The 16,843-nt window shown below is 43.3% G+C and overlaps 1 protein-coding gene across 1 annotated transcript in view; it reads right to left on the bottom strand.

The window, feature by feature from the left end:
* The window catches only part of abca2 (ATP-binding cassette, sub-family A (ABC1), member 2), a 422,430-nt gene that overhangs the window by 93,243 nt on the left and 312,344 nt on the right, over nucleotides 1–16,843 (bottom strand). The window contains 6 exon segments of the mRNA XM_079689553.1: nucleotides 2,643–3,064; nucleotides 12,420–12,593; nucleotides 13,420–13,616; nucleotides 15,291–15,503; nucleotides 15,932–16,112; nucleotides 16,640–16,804. Of these exon segments, the coding sequence (XP_079545679.1) occupies nucleotides 2,643–3,064; nucleotides 12,420–12,593; nucleotides 13,420–13,616; nucleotides 15,291–15,503; nucleotides 15,932–16,112; nucleotides 16,640–16,804 (1,352 nt within the window).

Consider the following 16,843-nt stretch of genomic DNA (forward strand, 5'->3'; position numbering starts at 1 on the left):
TGGTCCCACCTCTGGTGACTCTGACTCGAACACAGGTAATGATGACTCAGACTCAACTCGGACACTCCTTGGGTGACTCGGACTTGGACTCGGACTCGACTACGACTCTCCCTAGGTGACTCAGAGTGGACTCGAAGAGTGGTGACTCGAGAGTGACTTGGACTTGTGAATTGGTGACTTGACTACAACACTGCATTGAACACGACTTTTGATCAGAAACCAACAGCTAAGGTAAGAGATGTCCCATGAATACTCCGTGATCCTACGTGTCGTGATGTCTGTGTTTGCTTCCCCTGTCGCGAATTGTGATTGCTCAGTGATGATACCAATACCTGTGGAATCTCAGCTTTAATTGGATATCTTGTATATGCAGTCACGATAAGTAATAAGGGTATTTCTACCTTGAGTTCTGTGCTAAGTGCGTTAGCATTTTTTCGCTCAGGGCTAATTTAGACGCTTCTTGTGAGACTTGTGCTTTGTTTCGGTAGAAATGATCATATCTTCAGTTAGCTGAGTTTCTAACCGTTAGGTGAGTATGACACATTAATAGGTTTTTAAATATTAAGAAGCCCTGAGACACAGTTTCTTGAAAAAACTACCTGCCAGACCCGGTTTAGGGTCCTCTCGGGCTTAACAGGTTAAACGTTTGTAATCTTAATGGTAGGTTTATTTTAACAGTGAGAGTAAGAATATCGAAAAGAAGATCCAGAAATTGACATTATATAAAATATAAAAATGGTGGGAAATAAGTATTTGATCCGCTTGCAAAACATGTGTTAGTACTTGGTGCAGAAACCCTTGTTGGAAACACAGAGGTCAGACGCTTCTTGTAGTTGGTCACCTGGTTTGTGAACATCTAGGAAGGATGTTGGTCCACTCCTCTCTGAAGATCCTCTCCAAATCCTTCAGGTTTTGATGCCGATGCTTGGCCTCTCGAAGCTTAAGCTCCCTTCACAGATTTTCTATGGGATTGAGGTCCGGAGACTGGCTAGGCCCCTCCATCACCTAAATGTGCTCCTTCTTTAGCCACTCCTGTGTTGCCTTGGCCGTATGTTCAGGGTCATTGTCCTGCTGGAAGACCCCTCCATGACCCATTTTCAGTGTCCTGGCTGAGCGAAGGAGGCTATCGGCCAAGATGTTACGGTGCATGGCCCTGTCCATCCTCTCCTCGATGCAGGGAAGTGGTCCTGTCCCCTTAGCAGAAAAACATCCCCAAAGCAGAATGTTTCCACCTCCATGCCTGACGGTGGGGATGGTGTTCTGGGGTTATAGTCAGCATCTCTCTTCCTCTAACACGGCGTGTCGAGTTGATGCCAAAGATCTCGATGTTGGTCTCATCTGACCACATCCTCTTCTCTCAAGCCTTCTCTGAATCCTTCAGATGTTCATTGTCAAACTTCAGACGGCCTCTCATGTTCTTCTTGAGCAGGGGGGGGGGGCCTGTGGCGCTGCAGGATTTGATCCATCATGGTGTAGTGTGTTCCCAATAGTTTTCTTGGTGACTGTGCTCCCAGTTGCCTTGAGATCATTAACAAGTTCCTCCCGTGTATTCTGGCTGATCCCTCACCTTTCTATCAATACCCCACGGGGGGAGATCTTGTGTGGAGCCCCAGACCGAGGGCGACTGATGCTCATTTTGTGTTTCTTCCATTTCTGAATAATGGCACCAACAGTTGTCTCCTTCTCACCAAGCTGCTTTCTGATGGTCTTGTAGCCGATCCCAGCCTGGTGCAGGTCCCTGAGGTCCTTAGACAGCTCTTTAGTCTTGCCCATGGTGGAGAGTTTGGAATCTGACTGATTGATTCTGTGGACAGGTGTCTTTTATACAGGTAACAAGTTGATATTAGGAGTACTTTCCTAAAGGAAATGTACTTATCTAACTGGTCTGTGGGAGCCATAATTTGTGTTGTAGTTGCAAGGGGATCAAATACTTATTTCTCAAAGTTAAATACAAATCAATGTGTATCTTTTATATAATGTCAATTTCTGGATTTTCTTTTTGATATTCTTACTCTCACTGTTTAAATAAAGCTACCATTACAATTAAAGACTGTTCATTTCTTTGTAAGTGGGCAAATTTACAAAATCTGCAAGGGATCAAATACTTATTTCCTCCACTGTATATTGCTAACAATTCTTATTATCTTTACCTGCGCTGAAGGTTCTCAATCCCCAAAGAACTAAAGTACTTTACAATAAATACAAATTCGTAAAAAAAAACAACAACAAGATAAATATGTGCAAAGAAAAGCACATGTATTGTTAGGAGAACAATAACCTCTAACTGTATTCTGTGTGTAGCGCTGCTGTTGGGACCACACAGATGCGGTAAATTAAAATAAGTGTTAATATTGTGACTACCCAAAGGTTCATTTTTGAGACATTAACCCATGTTGGGATTAATTAACATTAAAATAGGTTGGCTACAGCCTGCCTTAAAGAATGAACATGGCTGGATCAGGTTGATAAGAAATGTATGAATTTGTTATGTAATCTTCAATACGCCCAACCATACTCTAGAATCCTGGAAAAATGAATGTGCCCGTTTAAAAAATAATTGTTAAAAAATGTTAACTGTTTATTTAGTAACAGAGGACTATAAACAATACCATTCATTTGTGTGTGTATCTATGTATATGTACCTGGAACAACCTCTCAAAGCAACCCTTTTTCACAGCCTCGGAGGGCAGCACGTAGGACAGCTCCGTGTTCGAGTCGGACACCAGCACGCAGGAGGCCACGAACTGCCCGATAAACTGGCTGACACGAGCCTGGGAGCAAGGGGACAGAGAGGAGGGGGCCACATAGGAGGAGGAGGCCACAGAGGAGGAGGAGGAGGAGGAGGAGGAGGGGGCCACAGAGGAGGGGGACAGAGAGGAGGAGGAGGGGGCCACAGAGGAGGAGGGGGCCACAGAGGAGGGGGACAGAGAGGAGGAGGGGGCCACAGAGGAGGAGGGGGCCACAGAGGAGGACAGAACCACAAAGGAGGAGGGGGCCACAGAGGAGGGGGACATAGAGGAGGAGGGGGCCACAGAGGAGGGAGGCTGCTGTTGGCTGCCCTGTCCTGAAGGACACACAGCATGATGGGAGGACAGGGAGGACAGGATGGTTAAAGTAGAGTCAGACAGGTAAGCAAAAGACAAGGTAAACAGTGGTGTCAGTAAAAAAGAACCACAGGTGAAGATTAATTGAGAACTGGGGTTAAGTACTGTAACCCAGATTCTATGAGTATAGGCTTCGCCTTCTCAGGCTATCGCTATTGGGTAATCCCCTGCGCATGCGCAGCACTGAAAGACTTGTAATCCACGCCCACCTATGACGTGGGCCCCACCTACGGACTCACTTCCGTATAAATAGGAAGGAGGCCTGACAATCTGCTCCCACACAAACAGCTTTTCTTCAGCTATTCGCGGAGCCAGTGGGGCCCGAACCTTAGAGGGCTGCGCCTATACTCATATAATCTGGGTTACAGTACGTAACCCCAGTTCTACATCATATAGGCTTCGCCCTCTAAGGCTATCGCTATTGGGTTAAGGGCGAAGCAGGATGTAGTTTACGCCCCACTGGTCCGTCTGTTACCATAAGCACAAAAACACATCTACTCAATTAATAACCCATGCTCATTACGCCATGCGTAATGGTGCATCACAGTCCCTGGGAATATAGCATTTAAAAAAAGAATATTCTCCATGAGGGAACGAAGGTCGTTGTGAAAAGTAGAGACGAATGTCATACTTTGTTAAAACGATAAAAGAGGGGAAAAAAGGGAACAGTTATCACTCTCGATCTAAAGGAGCTTGTGATAACCTTTGGAATAAAAGCCGGGTTAGGGCGCCAAACAGCTGAACTGCCATCTCCTTGGATCTGGAGACATGACGGAGCCACAGAGAGAGCAGACAAGTCACTCACCCTTTTAGTTGATGTCAGAGCCAAGAGCAGAGCTACTTTGGCTGACAAGAACTTTAGGGGAACCTGATCTAAAGGTTCAAATGGAGCTTTACTCAGCGCACGTAACACCAAAGCCAAATCACATTGAGGCGATAGCGGGTGACACAGGTCTGAGTCTCTGTACTCCTCGTAGAAAGCCTTTTGTCAGAGGGTGACTAAAAGGCATGTCCGGCAGTGGCTCAGTCAGTAGGGGCTTGGACTGTGAGCCGTAGGGTCGCCGGTTCAATTCCCCGACCAGACCTAAATATGGAGTGTGAACTTTTACTTGGAGAGATCCCAGTTCACTGGATCCCTGACTGGAAAGTGTATTACAACACCCTGGGCCAAGGTTGGTGTGCGAACGCGTCCAGGGAGAACCAGAGGGCACACTGCGCGATCCCGGGTGCAGCAAACAGATCCACCTCTGCTCTCCCGAACCTGCTCCACACCTGGGAGACCAGTTCGGGGCGGAGGCTCCAGTCCCCCTGGCGAGGACCTCCTGTGGACATGAGGTCTGCCCCTCTGTTCAACTCGCCGGGAATATACACTGCTCTGATAGAGAGTACGTGTGTGCGCGCCCAGCACAGCAGCCCGCTGGCTGTGTTCAGCAGCTGCGCTGATCGTACACCTCCCTGGCGATTGATGTAGGCTGCCGCTGCTTTGTTATCTCTGCGAATCAACACATGCTGATTGTACAGCAACGGGGCGAAGTGCTTGATTACTCTCCATACGGAGAGTAATTCCAGCGCGTTTATGTGGAGAGACATGTGAGCCGGCCACTGTCCGCCCACTGCCTGTGACATGCACGTTCCTCCCCATCCTGAGAGATGTGTCTGTGCACACTGAGGTGTGTGACGTCACTCTGCCCAGGGATACCCCCACTGACAGGAGGTGGAGATTTTTCCAGTCCAAATTAAATCCAAACCCACGGAAGGAGGGATGTACACCATGCGTCTCTTCTGACGCGAACACACTCCAGCACCTGTTTGATTGTCAGAATATGAAAAGGTCTTTTCATTATTGCCCTATTGAATACTGACAGGTCGAGGATGGGTCTCATTCCCCCGGTATTTTTCGGGATAAGAAAATAACGGGAGTAAAACTCCTGATTTTCATCAGGGTGAGAGGCGAACTGCAGAGAGTACCCTCTGCTGATCAGCCTACTCATCCATCTGTCCATCAAACATATTCGCCGCCACTCTGAGCAATGCTCTAAGAACGGGCGTACCTGTTCTTGATGTGCTGTGGTAGTCATGGTGACGAGCCACGCCAGAGCCCCTGCCGCTGTTGCTCGTGGACCAACCCAAGGGGGGCCCGGCCCGAAAGGGCTGCGAGGTGTTCTCCACAAGCTGCATCTCATACCGCGTCTCACCCTGTCTCTGTTTAGGAGAAGGCTCGTATACGGGACGTTGAGAAGCGTTCACGCTCAAACCCGCTGAGGAATGAGCGGAGGTGTGTGCAGTGCTATTCACACGGTGCGTAATAACAGCCCTGGGCTCATTACGACCGTGTGTAGTAGGCACATCTGGGACAGAGGAAAACGTATGCTGCCTACTAACCGACAGGTTAAAAGCAGCCGGTTTAAACGTCAAGCCCTGCTGTCTATTAACCGACTGGTTAAATACAGTTGGCTTATGCAGCGAACCCCGCTGCCCACTGTTCGAACTGGGGGGGAGCCAGGGGGAGCTTGGCTCAGATCCAGGAAGTCAAGGGCTTCATTCACGGAGTAAGACTCCTGGACTGGCCAATCATCCTCGGCCGCAGCAGCAGCGAGAGTGTCCGCTCTCTGCTGTCTGTGGGCCAGAGGGAGACGGGCACAATGTGAGCATGACACCTGGGGAGTGAGAGCCGCGTTTGCATGCTCCAATCCCAAACAGGACTCACACTGTGAGTGTCAGTCAAAGCTCATAATGTAACCCGCCTAGCATTAAAGGCAAACCCAAACACAACCTTGACTTACCCGCCCTTTCTCCATTTTATCACTAGAAACAAAGCTTTTTAGAGGAGGAATCTTTGCTTTTTAGTGTGCCTGACAGTGCTTCTGCAACGGAGTGCTGAAGAAAAGTGGGAGTAGATTGTCGGGCCTCCTTCCTATTTATAGTCCGTAGGTGGGGCCCACGTCATAGGTGGGCGTGGATTACAAGTCTTTCAGTGCTGCGCATGCGCAGGGGATTACCCAATAGCGATAGCCTTAGAGGGGCGAAGCCTATATGATGTAGAAGAGGCTGTCCGCACTTCATCAACTAGAAAGGGAATCAGTGACAGGCTGAGAGTATCTGAGTCCCAACAGCTAACACATGACAGGCACACAGAACATTATTACACACTTTTAAAGAGAAGCATTGAACAGGTGACTTTCAGCCAGAGTCCTGCACGGGTCTGATTTTCAAGACCCGCTCCCGACCCGCGACGTGCAATACCGAACCCGCCCCGCTACCCGCATATATATGAGCAGTGAAAGAATTTACAGAATTCACAAAGCACGATTAAAGGGAAATGGAGCGCCCGAGGGAGAGCGCTGCCTTAAATATAAACTGTAGGAGTTTGAGGAGCTTTCCAGATGCTGAAAGAGCGCCACCAGGCAGCCTTTCGATTAGTAATAAGAGCATGTGGCTCTGAAGGAACCGATGAAATTTGAACACTTACTGAAAATAAACTATTCATTTGTTGCGTTTCCACTAAATGTTCAGCTGGACGATTTATTCGAGCTGCTAACACCTTTAAAGGGGCAGAGAATCATGTAATTATGAACACACGCAGTTGCGTATTTGGCTCAAAAAGCGTGGGATGTTAATAATTACATAATAATTATAATTATAATAATAATCAAGTAGCCTTACCTACGACGTTTAAAGTGATAATTGTTGGCCATTTCATATGTGAAATTTGGATAGTTTTTTTTAAAACGAAGGTAGCCTAATCCAGGAAATACAATGCCTAAATTATGCCTTCCATTCCATTTAATTATATTTACGTAGACACATATCAATTAGATGGTCATCCGCCCCTCCCAAAAAACTTGACTTATTAAAAACAGAACGTTATCATATTGTTATGCAACAATTACGTGTATTTATTTGGTTTCATAATGTTACAGTCATTATGGCTGACGATATACAGTAAAACTAATTGAAGCCAACTGAAACCAGTGCAATTGCAACAAGGCGGCCTATGTCTGAGACTTTTAAACTGTTATATTTAGAACAGTCAAGCTGGCTAATGCCAAAACAGACATGTAGTAGACCTAACACACTTTTTAACAGACTTATAACTGGGGTAAGATCACTTGTATTTTCCTTCGGCCTTACCTTTCACAAGACGCCACACTTCGTTGTGCACTGTTTCCATTGCATGTTCCTCCGCAAGCAGCTTCAGACTTTTCAGCTTTGGGTGCAAAAAGATGGCCAGTTTGTGCAGGAGGTGTATCTCTTACTTTTCAACCAGAATTCTGAGACATTTTGCCTTTAGAGAGGAGAATGTCAGGTTGTCAGTGGAGGATGGTTGCAGGTGGCGTTTGAGGCGATCGAGCCACACAGCGGTGAGGTGAAGGGTTGGAGTTTTGGATGCCTCCAGTGCCTTAGTGGCCTCCTTGAATATCTGAAGAAACATCACCATTGCCTTCAAAGTTTCTTTGCTCAAGTTGTTCAGACGACCCTCTTCCCCTATGGGATTAGTTTTGTATCATAAAGATAAAGGAACACTTTCTCAGAATCAAGCAAAACTAAGAGTTTAAGAGAAAAAAAAACTGAGTCAAGCTAAATAAATGTAATATAAAAAATAAAACTATAAGTTCAAACAAATCATTTGTATAATGATGTAAACTATAAGTCTTTTTTCTTTGTTTTAACATAGGTTTTTGTTTGCAGTTCTCTTTGCTCCTTTCTCAATGATCAGACTTTTGCTCTCGCTGCAGCTCTCTCGTTTGCGCTCCCTCATTTTTTGTTTTCGATTCTGACACAAACGTCCCTGGTAGGCGGGACAAGAGCCCTAGGGCTCTGGGCGTGACTTTCAGGGCTGCGTCCCCATTGGCTACTCAGTTTTTGAGTGACAGCCCAGTCATCCAGCGATTGTACAGTGCAGCTGCGGTGCGGTAGCTGAGCGTGGATAGAACCATAGGACACCCCCAGAAGAACTAGCATTTCAATTATCATAATACTAAAAGTGAAAATATATGTAAGTATTGATCATTTGTGTTGTTTGTGCTGTACTATACGGTCTGTTTCTTTATTGTGTTAAGTGAGAAGTAAAGAAAAGCTGTGCTATGAAAGTTAGCTTTTGCTACCTTAGATCCATAACAATGCAAGCTAGCAGCCTAATAGCAGGGACAGTTAGCTACAAAGCTAGCAGTGAGTGAGCATGTTGGTAGAGTCAGACACATTCAACAGACTCGTGTGCCTGACTCTATCAACTGGCTTTCATGATTCTGTTTAGATATGCAAGTATAAGCCATGATAGCTTATTTTATTAACACGCTAATTTGATATGAAAATCAATGGAGGGTGAGTTTACTACTTCTCTTTGTAGGAAAACCTACCGTCCATGATGCCCCTGAGCTGTGTTTTATTTGTTAACTTCACATTTTTCATTTCCTAAAACATTTATATTCCTCTCATATTAACAGTGTGGATCATTGAGACAGCGTGGTGTCCAGAGGTCTTATCCCGTTTCCCACTTCCTCTGAGGGGACAGCACGGAAGCACCAGCTTCATCCATGCTAAATGTGTATCATTTTCTCACAGGATATAGAATGAGACAACACAGTTTGTATCCATTGTGTGTGAATGCTTCAGCTCTTCAGACCAACATAGTAAGATGTGAGCATGTTCCTAATTGTGTTGGTATGCAGCCCAGGTCTGCTCTGTTTAATAAAGCAAATCTGCCACTTTTACATTGTAGAATTTGTTAAATTAAAGCAGTCTTTAATTGTTTGTCCTAAACATAGCAATATGTGCTTTTGAAATGTAACATGTCTTTGAAAAAATAACAGTATACAGTTTATATTGTAGTGGTCACCACAGTATCACCTTTAGCTTGAAAATACATAGATGTGTTTTTTAAATCTATAAAATAAATATACAGAGACTTTATCAATCCCAAATTGGGAAATTATTGAACAGCAACAGTGTGTTCAGGTATTAAAATATTTAAAGTTGGAATAAAGTATAAACTACACAACACAAGTATAATGCACAGCAATCCATAAGATAAGTCCGATATGTTCATGAAAACTCCCCCAGGAGAACTGCAAACAAAAACACATGTTAAAACAAAGAAAAAAGACTTATAGTTTACATGATTACACAAATGATTTGTTTGCAACTTATAGTTTCATTTTTTATATTAAACGTATTTAGCTTGACTCAGTTTTTTTTTCTCTTAAACTCTTAGTTTTGCTTGATTCTGAGAAAGTGTTGCTTTATCTTTATGAAACAAAACTAATCCCATATTCCCCCCTTTCCAACAGCAGTGCACGAACGTCCTCATATTGACAGCTGATCAACTCGAGCATTGTGTGGACTGAGTTCCAGCGCGTTTCCACTGATGCTTTCAACGTCTTTTTAAGGCGATTCTGGAGACTCGTTTGCTTAAAGTAAGTTACGAGTGACTTTTCCCCTGTGACAAGCGTAGTCACTTCCTCTCCGAACTGATCTTCTTGGCTTGGTTTCCCGATCGTAGTGTAAAGCACGGTGTTAAGGATGTGTGCAGCACAGCTCAGTCTTGTGACGGAGTGAAGGGCTGCCACTATGTTTGAACCCCTGTCTGTCACATACACCAGTTTGGTGAAGAAATCCTCAATGCTGTATCTCCGCAGGGCTTGGATTATTGCTGGTTTGATGTTATCAGACGTTTTACGCAAGGTACTATCCCATTCCGACATAGAAAGCACCCTCTCGACTAGCTCCCACTTGCTATTGATGTAATGTATTCTGTGACAAAGGTAGCTTATTTTCCGATAATCGTCGGTCCACATGTCTAAAGTGATTGCTCCATTGTACTCACTCATCTGTTCTCTCAGCTCAGGAATTATGCTTTGGCGTATGTCTTCTGCATATTTTGTCACTCTGCGAGATATTGTTGTCGGATCTGGTAACAGCTGCATTGCATCGACACGGCCAGCCTGCGCACCAATATCAATCAATCCCTGTGCTAATCCAGTGAAAGCATTGCCACACACCGTTTTGAATGATCTAACATCACTGCAGACAAATTGTACTGCTAATTTGGACACCGTCTCCTTGTCTTCCCTTTTGGGTGCTTTAAGATCGTGGTTATTGGTGAAGAATTGATTGATTGGTCTTGTACCTGTGGCATTGGCAGCGCAGCTCGACTCCATGTTTTTTCAATTATGAAGTACCTAGCTTGCGGCTATCATAGGCCAACACTTTTATGCACTTCTTGCAAGCAGCGAACCCAGCGACCTGATTATGTTCTCCATCTAGGATGAGCCCAAAAGCCTCCCAGACAATGGATTTTGCTCTTGATGAAGAGTTTTCGGCAATACTGTATTCTCCGCTGGAGAGCTTTGCCTTCACCGGCTCAACCATTTCGAATGTGGCACGCTCAGCAGCAGATTGGCGGTGCAGATGTTATGATTATGCGCGGGGGAGAGGTCATAAGATTTAAACATTACATTAAATGATTATCATTTTCATATATTTATTATACAACACCCACGATCCGACCCGCATCTTCTTTGTTTTACCTAGACCCAAACCCGAATTATTTTCTTTGAAAAAATACTACCCGTGAATCACTGTTTTTGCGGGTCACCCATCGGGTACCCGATGCAGGACTCTGCTTTCAGCACATCAACAACAACTTGGGAGGTGTAACGGTTCACAAACATTTACGTTCGGTACGTACCTCTGTTTTTTGGTCAGGGTTCGGTGCGTTTTCGTTACAGCAGAATTTTTTTTCACAAAACAAAACATATCTATATATTTTTTAAATTATTATTAAACTGTGAATAATGTATACAATCAAATAAATAAAAAATATAATAAAATAAAAATTAAGGTGCAGCATTTCGACGAACTGAAATAATCTGTATTTGAACTTTACTGTAGGCCTACTAGTACTCACAAAACATAAACTATTAGTTTTTGCTTTTTAATTATTATTAAACTGTGAATATTCACTCAAATAAATACAAAATATAATAAAATAAACATTAAGGTGCAGCATTTCGAGGAACTGAAATAATCTGTATTTGAACTGTAGCCTACTGTACTAGTACCTAAGCAGCCAGTTTGACATTATGACTTGCTTGTCATTGTATTTTCATGTTTTTTTAAAGAAAAATTAACTTTTTCACATTGCTTGCCGAAAGGGCAGATCTGCTGGCACTAACAATGTCTCCTGCTGTGGAGAACACCCTCTCGCTAGGGACAGAGGTAGCAGATACAGCCAGGTAGCGCTTTGCTAACATGGCAACATAAGGATATTTGGCGTTTGTAATAGCTTTGGCTCGGTCTGAACTTTTTGCGAGTGGTGGAGGCTTAAATTCTAGTGGGAGTTGGGTTTGCACTTCAGTCTTTTTTCTTTTGGTACCGGTGATATTCACGTTCTGGTGGTGCCTTTTCAAATGAGTGTGCAAGTTTGATGTATTGCCAGCCGTGTAACCAATTTTAGTTGAACAATGCCGGCTTTGGTTCGGTCCACCTGTCTTTTTCCGTCATCCTTGTGCGTAACTGCGAAACCAAAATGTTCCCAAACCGGAGACTTCAATGATGCTGGAGGATTTTCGAGGTCAACTTTATCTGCGTTCGCCATTTCGATAGTTCCTCAAATTACTGACTACATTTGAAGGCATCCCTGTGACCAGCTCTCATAGTATGCCTCTCGTCCAATGAAATGACTTGCTCGCTCTATGACGCGTTGAACCCAATGTGAGCAAATTACTCTGAATGCTGCGACGCAGCACCTGAGATTACTTCCAACAAGTTGTTCACGTTCTCAATGTTTTACGTTTAACGTTATATTCGTTACCGAAGGGCCCGTACCGAATAATTTCGGTACGGGTACGTGTACCGTTACACCCCTAACAACCACAAATACATTCAAACAACAAAACAACATGTATTCCATGATATTACATTGTCATAAGTTCAGAATCAGAATGGGATCTGATGGGAACCCTGGAGGCTAAAACCCATGGCATAGCCATGTCAATAAAAAATAATAAAACCAAAACAAGAAGTGACAATATCACAAAATGATATGTACCTTTCACATGCCAATTAATGGCCTTTCCAAGTAACCCAGCAAATACAAAACAACAACAATATAGGTCATATCTAAAACGCAATATGACTTATATTGTTGTTGAGAAGAACCTAAGAGAAAGATGCCAGTGGTTTGATGATTGGCATCTCCTATGCTACTATCAGTTTGACTGTAAAAGTGTCCATGATTTCCAGTCTGACAACCTAACAGGTGGAACAAGTGACAACAAGAGCAGGTTAGAGCGGGTATGGAGAAAGGGCACACACCTCTGCCTTCATTCTGCTTTTTAACCAGAGTCAGTTTGTATCCGTCTCCGTATGTGCTCTTCAGGAAGAGTGGCGAGCCACAGCACTTTAGTTTCCCATGGGAGATGATGGCAATGCGGTCTCCCAGAAGGTCTGCTTCATCCATATTGTGGGTGGACAGGAGTATTGTGCGGCCTAGGGGGGAGGTGGAACACACACATACTGCAATTATAAAACAGAAATTTAAAAAACACTGGATCTGAACCATAATGTATACATTTTAAATGTTCTGCCACTAGGAGTCTCTCAATTCAAAACCATAAGAAAGACGGAAGTTGTGAGGTAGCCCTGCAGTGGCGGATTTAGGATCTTAGGAGATCCGGGGCTTAGCCCAGAATTTTGATGTTGTTGAGGGGGGGGCTGCAGCTTCTGCCTCTCTGTTGGACTCCGGTACAGCACATTACACGAGACGTTTAAAAAAAGAAAAAAAGAATAGCTTCAAGTGAAACATTCAAGGCTTTTCAGAAAACATCCGGGGCTTGAGCCCAAATAGACACCCCCTGGCGCCGCCACTGTAGCCCTGGATCACAGGAGTTTCTGATGGCAGTTAGCTTGTCTTTGTTTAGATTCACACTGAACACACACAGAATTCCTCTGTGTGGAGTGGAATGTTCCTCCCAGGCTGTTCTTCTGCAGCAAACCTTACTCAGTTTTTTCTCTGATTATTTCAGATCCAGTTGTCTTATGACAAAATAAGAGACATTTTCAATTTATGACATCTTCTCGCAGACAAACAACCCTGACACGTAAATCCTTATTACAGGCAACCAACTAAGACAACAGAGGAAACTGTTGAAAACCTTTGGAATTATGTAAAGAAATCCAAAACATATATAAATAGGTCTTGTTTTAAGATTAGCATGTAAGAGTGCCACAAGCATATTTTTTCAATGCAACCTGCCTTGCAGTGATATCTTTGAGAATAGGTCGTGGTGTGCTCTGGTACTGGGTCTCCACTCACCCTGTTTGTACTTGAGGATGAGGTCCCAGATGGCCCTGCGAGCGTAGGGGTCCACCCCCGCTGTGGGTTCGTCCAGGATCACCGCCCTGGAGCCGCCCACAAAGGCAATGGCCACCGACAGCTTCCTCTTCATCCCGCCGGACAACGTCTGCACCAAGCTGTGGCGCTTCTTAGATAACTCCAGGTCAACAATCATCCTACACACACACACACACACACACACACACACACACACACACACACACACACACACACACACACACACACACACACACACACACACACACACACACACACACACACACACACACACACACACACACACACACACACACACACACACACACACACACACACACACACACACACACACACACACACACACACCACGTCAGTGACTTACAGTACATGCGTTTCCTGGAGACGTCATTTAATTCTCCCATCTCTGCCCATCCTGTTCTTATGTTAACAGAAATATTTTTATTTCATAATTATTCTAAATCATTAATCATAAATGAATCTAATTTGCTGTTTTTCAGTACTGTTAGTTACAATCAGTGAAACTTAAACCTTTCTCTTTTTTCTCTATTTCACAACAAGAGCTAGGATAGTCCTTCCCTTCCAGGATATTTTTGAGCCGGTTGGCAAACCTTTTATTGGGAAACATTAAACAGAACTTGTGTGTGAAAGTGTATCGCTTGTTTATTTTTTAAACTACCACAGTGTATTCACTATTAATAAGTGGTTGTGGAAGAGAAAATAAATTCTGTTCCAAAAAAGGCCCCTGCAGGTGAATAAAGACCCCCCGTCTATTTGAGAATGTATTGAGTAAATACCTACTCTAGGTACTAGTTGTGTAACTTTTTTTGCATCTGTCACATCATCGAATGATAAGAATGAATGGTAACTCTGAATATGACATCCATGTCTAAAATGCATAACAAACATGCATTATAATTGTATCATAGCAGTGCTATGATAGCACTGTAATATTAAAGATACAAGCATGTACTGTATTCCATATGGATTTTTAACAATAACCAAGCTTGCTATAATGTATACAATATAACATAATACAATACAATAATATAATTTCCATAGATTTTATAATATACATTTTTATAATTCATTGAAATGTAATTGATCTAAGTCAGGGGTGTCCAAACTTTTTCACCAAGGGCCACATACAGAAAAACACATGAAGGGCTGGGCCACTCACTAGAGGTGAGGTATATTGCCTCATAAGTGAGAAACATCCATCAAATGTAGGTAAACTACTCTTGATACTTGAAAATGCTTTAAAAACAGCCTACATCTCAGCTCTCCATAGGGTTTCATTTATTGGGTTGTCGGCTTATTCCTTAAAACACAAGCTTCAGATCGCTTATAATAAGAGGAAATATGAAGGGTATATTTCAAGGTTGTTATAATTTGTTGTTGGGCTTATTTCTTAGGAACTTAGATTTGTTAGAAAAAAATATAAACTTTAATTGGCTGAATTTATTTGAAAATGTGGCTTATTAACACATGAATACTGTGTAATATATTTGAACATATATATGTAAGAAGTACAATATAAGACAAGCAGAAGTTTCATTTGTGGGCCATATTTCATTATACTTTTTGAATTAGCTGAGGGCCGATTCAAAATGGTCCGCGGGCCGCTTTTGGCCCCCGGGCCGTAATTTGGACACCCCTGATCTACGTTAAAATGTGTTTAATTTTTGAGGGAGCAGCAATTCAAGTATTATAATACTTGACATTATAAGTCATTATGAAATGTGCTTATAAATACAATTATACAGTCCTTTAAGCTAATCATAATTCTATGCGTTAGAGACATTGAACTGCAGGAAGCAGACTGGTCTCACTTGTCCATCTCCTTGCGGATATCCTCCTCAGCCATGCCTTTCAGTCTGGAGTAGAACCACAGATGCTCCTCCACACTCAGCTTGTCAAACAGGACATTGTGCTGTGGACACATGCCCAGGTTCTGACGAATCCGCTCCATATCTGTTCGGATGTCATGACCATATATGGTGGCAGAACCAGAGGTGGGCGGGAACAAGCCAGTGAGGATGGACCTGTGACAATCCAGTGCAGGCAGTCAGTGGCGGTTAAACAGGCAGGCAATCCAAGCACGCTTTGATGTGATTCACCTCTATACAGTATATTTGATCTTGTGCACCTTATTTGATATTTTGGGCAAAAATGTATGTAGTTCGATAACTTTCATAAAATATAACTGTTGACTTAAAAATACTCTGACAGATGCTTATGTTTTCATGCTTCTGGTGCAGCTACAGCATATCAAACAGCCCTCCGGTGTTTTTTAGACATTGAAGGAAGTATTGAAACCTAGTTATCAGGTTCTTAAAATGTGAAATGTATTTTTAGTTTAAACAGAATGTGTACTTAAAATTTGAATTAAAAAATCATATTAAAGTTTAACAATGGTCTCCAGACTTTAATCCTCACACACATGCACACGCACACACACTAATCCCCTCACATGGTTGTGGTCTTGCCAGCGCCGTTGTGTCCCAGGAAGGAGACCACCTGGTTTTCATGGAGGTTAAGGCTCAGTTTGTCCAGGGCCAGTTTGCTGCCGGTCTTGTACACTTTGGTGAGTTTGTCTATACACACCACCAACGAGAGATGGCTCGGCTCCTTCTCTATGCCCCGCATCTCCTCTAGTGTTACAATGAGAGAGTTACAAATTAAATAAAACATTCAGAATATTTTAACTGTCTTAACAGTCTCATTTTACTTATGTCACTTTCACTTTCCTGATCACTTTTGCATATGCTGGCCTGACATTTCCAATTCTGCAACCTTAAGTATCTGCCAATAATAATACCTTCTCTTAATTAACAAGCCTGTTGATATAACAATTAAACAGCTGTTCTCTATTTAGCCATCTAAAAAACATCGTGCTCAAATTGTGACATTTTCTCACAAATAAATCAAGTAACAGTATAACCCTAAATGATTGGTCGTTCCAAACTATCTGTTTGAACATGGACAAAAGCTTACTAGGCGAATGGAAGTCAGAAGTTAGGAAAGGAACTAAAGTTAGAAGATGGGGTTCTGTCAATCACATCAGTAAGATGGTTTACATGTTGTTATTAAAGTGTAACCTGGTTAAGTGGATCTATAGAACATAAAGATATCCTCTACAAGATGTCCTCATCAGCTCTGAATAATCATTATTCCATACCAGATCTACGCTGGTCCATAGCACAAGCCTGATCCTCCTCCATCACACTGAGCCGGGCCGCCCCTCCCCCACACCACGGCCAATCCCAGGTCTCGACACGCACACTGCCTGACCAATAGGATCTCTGCAGGGGAAAGTACCATGGTCGGGGCAGCCCATACATTCCTATAGGAGAGGAAAAACACATTTGATCTAATCAATCGG

Source organism: Notothenia rossii, assembly GCF_949606895.1.
Source record: "Notothenia rossii genome assembly, chromosome: 6".
In the NCBI taxonomy this organism is placed as follows: Eukaryota; Metazoa; Chordata; class Actinopteri; order Perciformes; family Nototheniidae; genus Notothenia; species Notothenia rossii.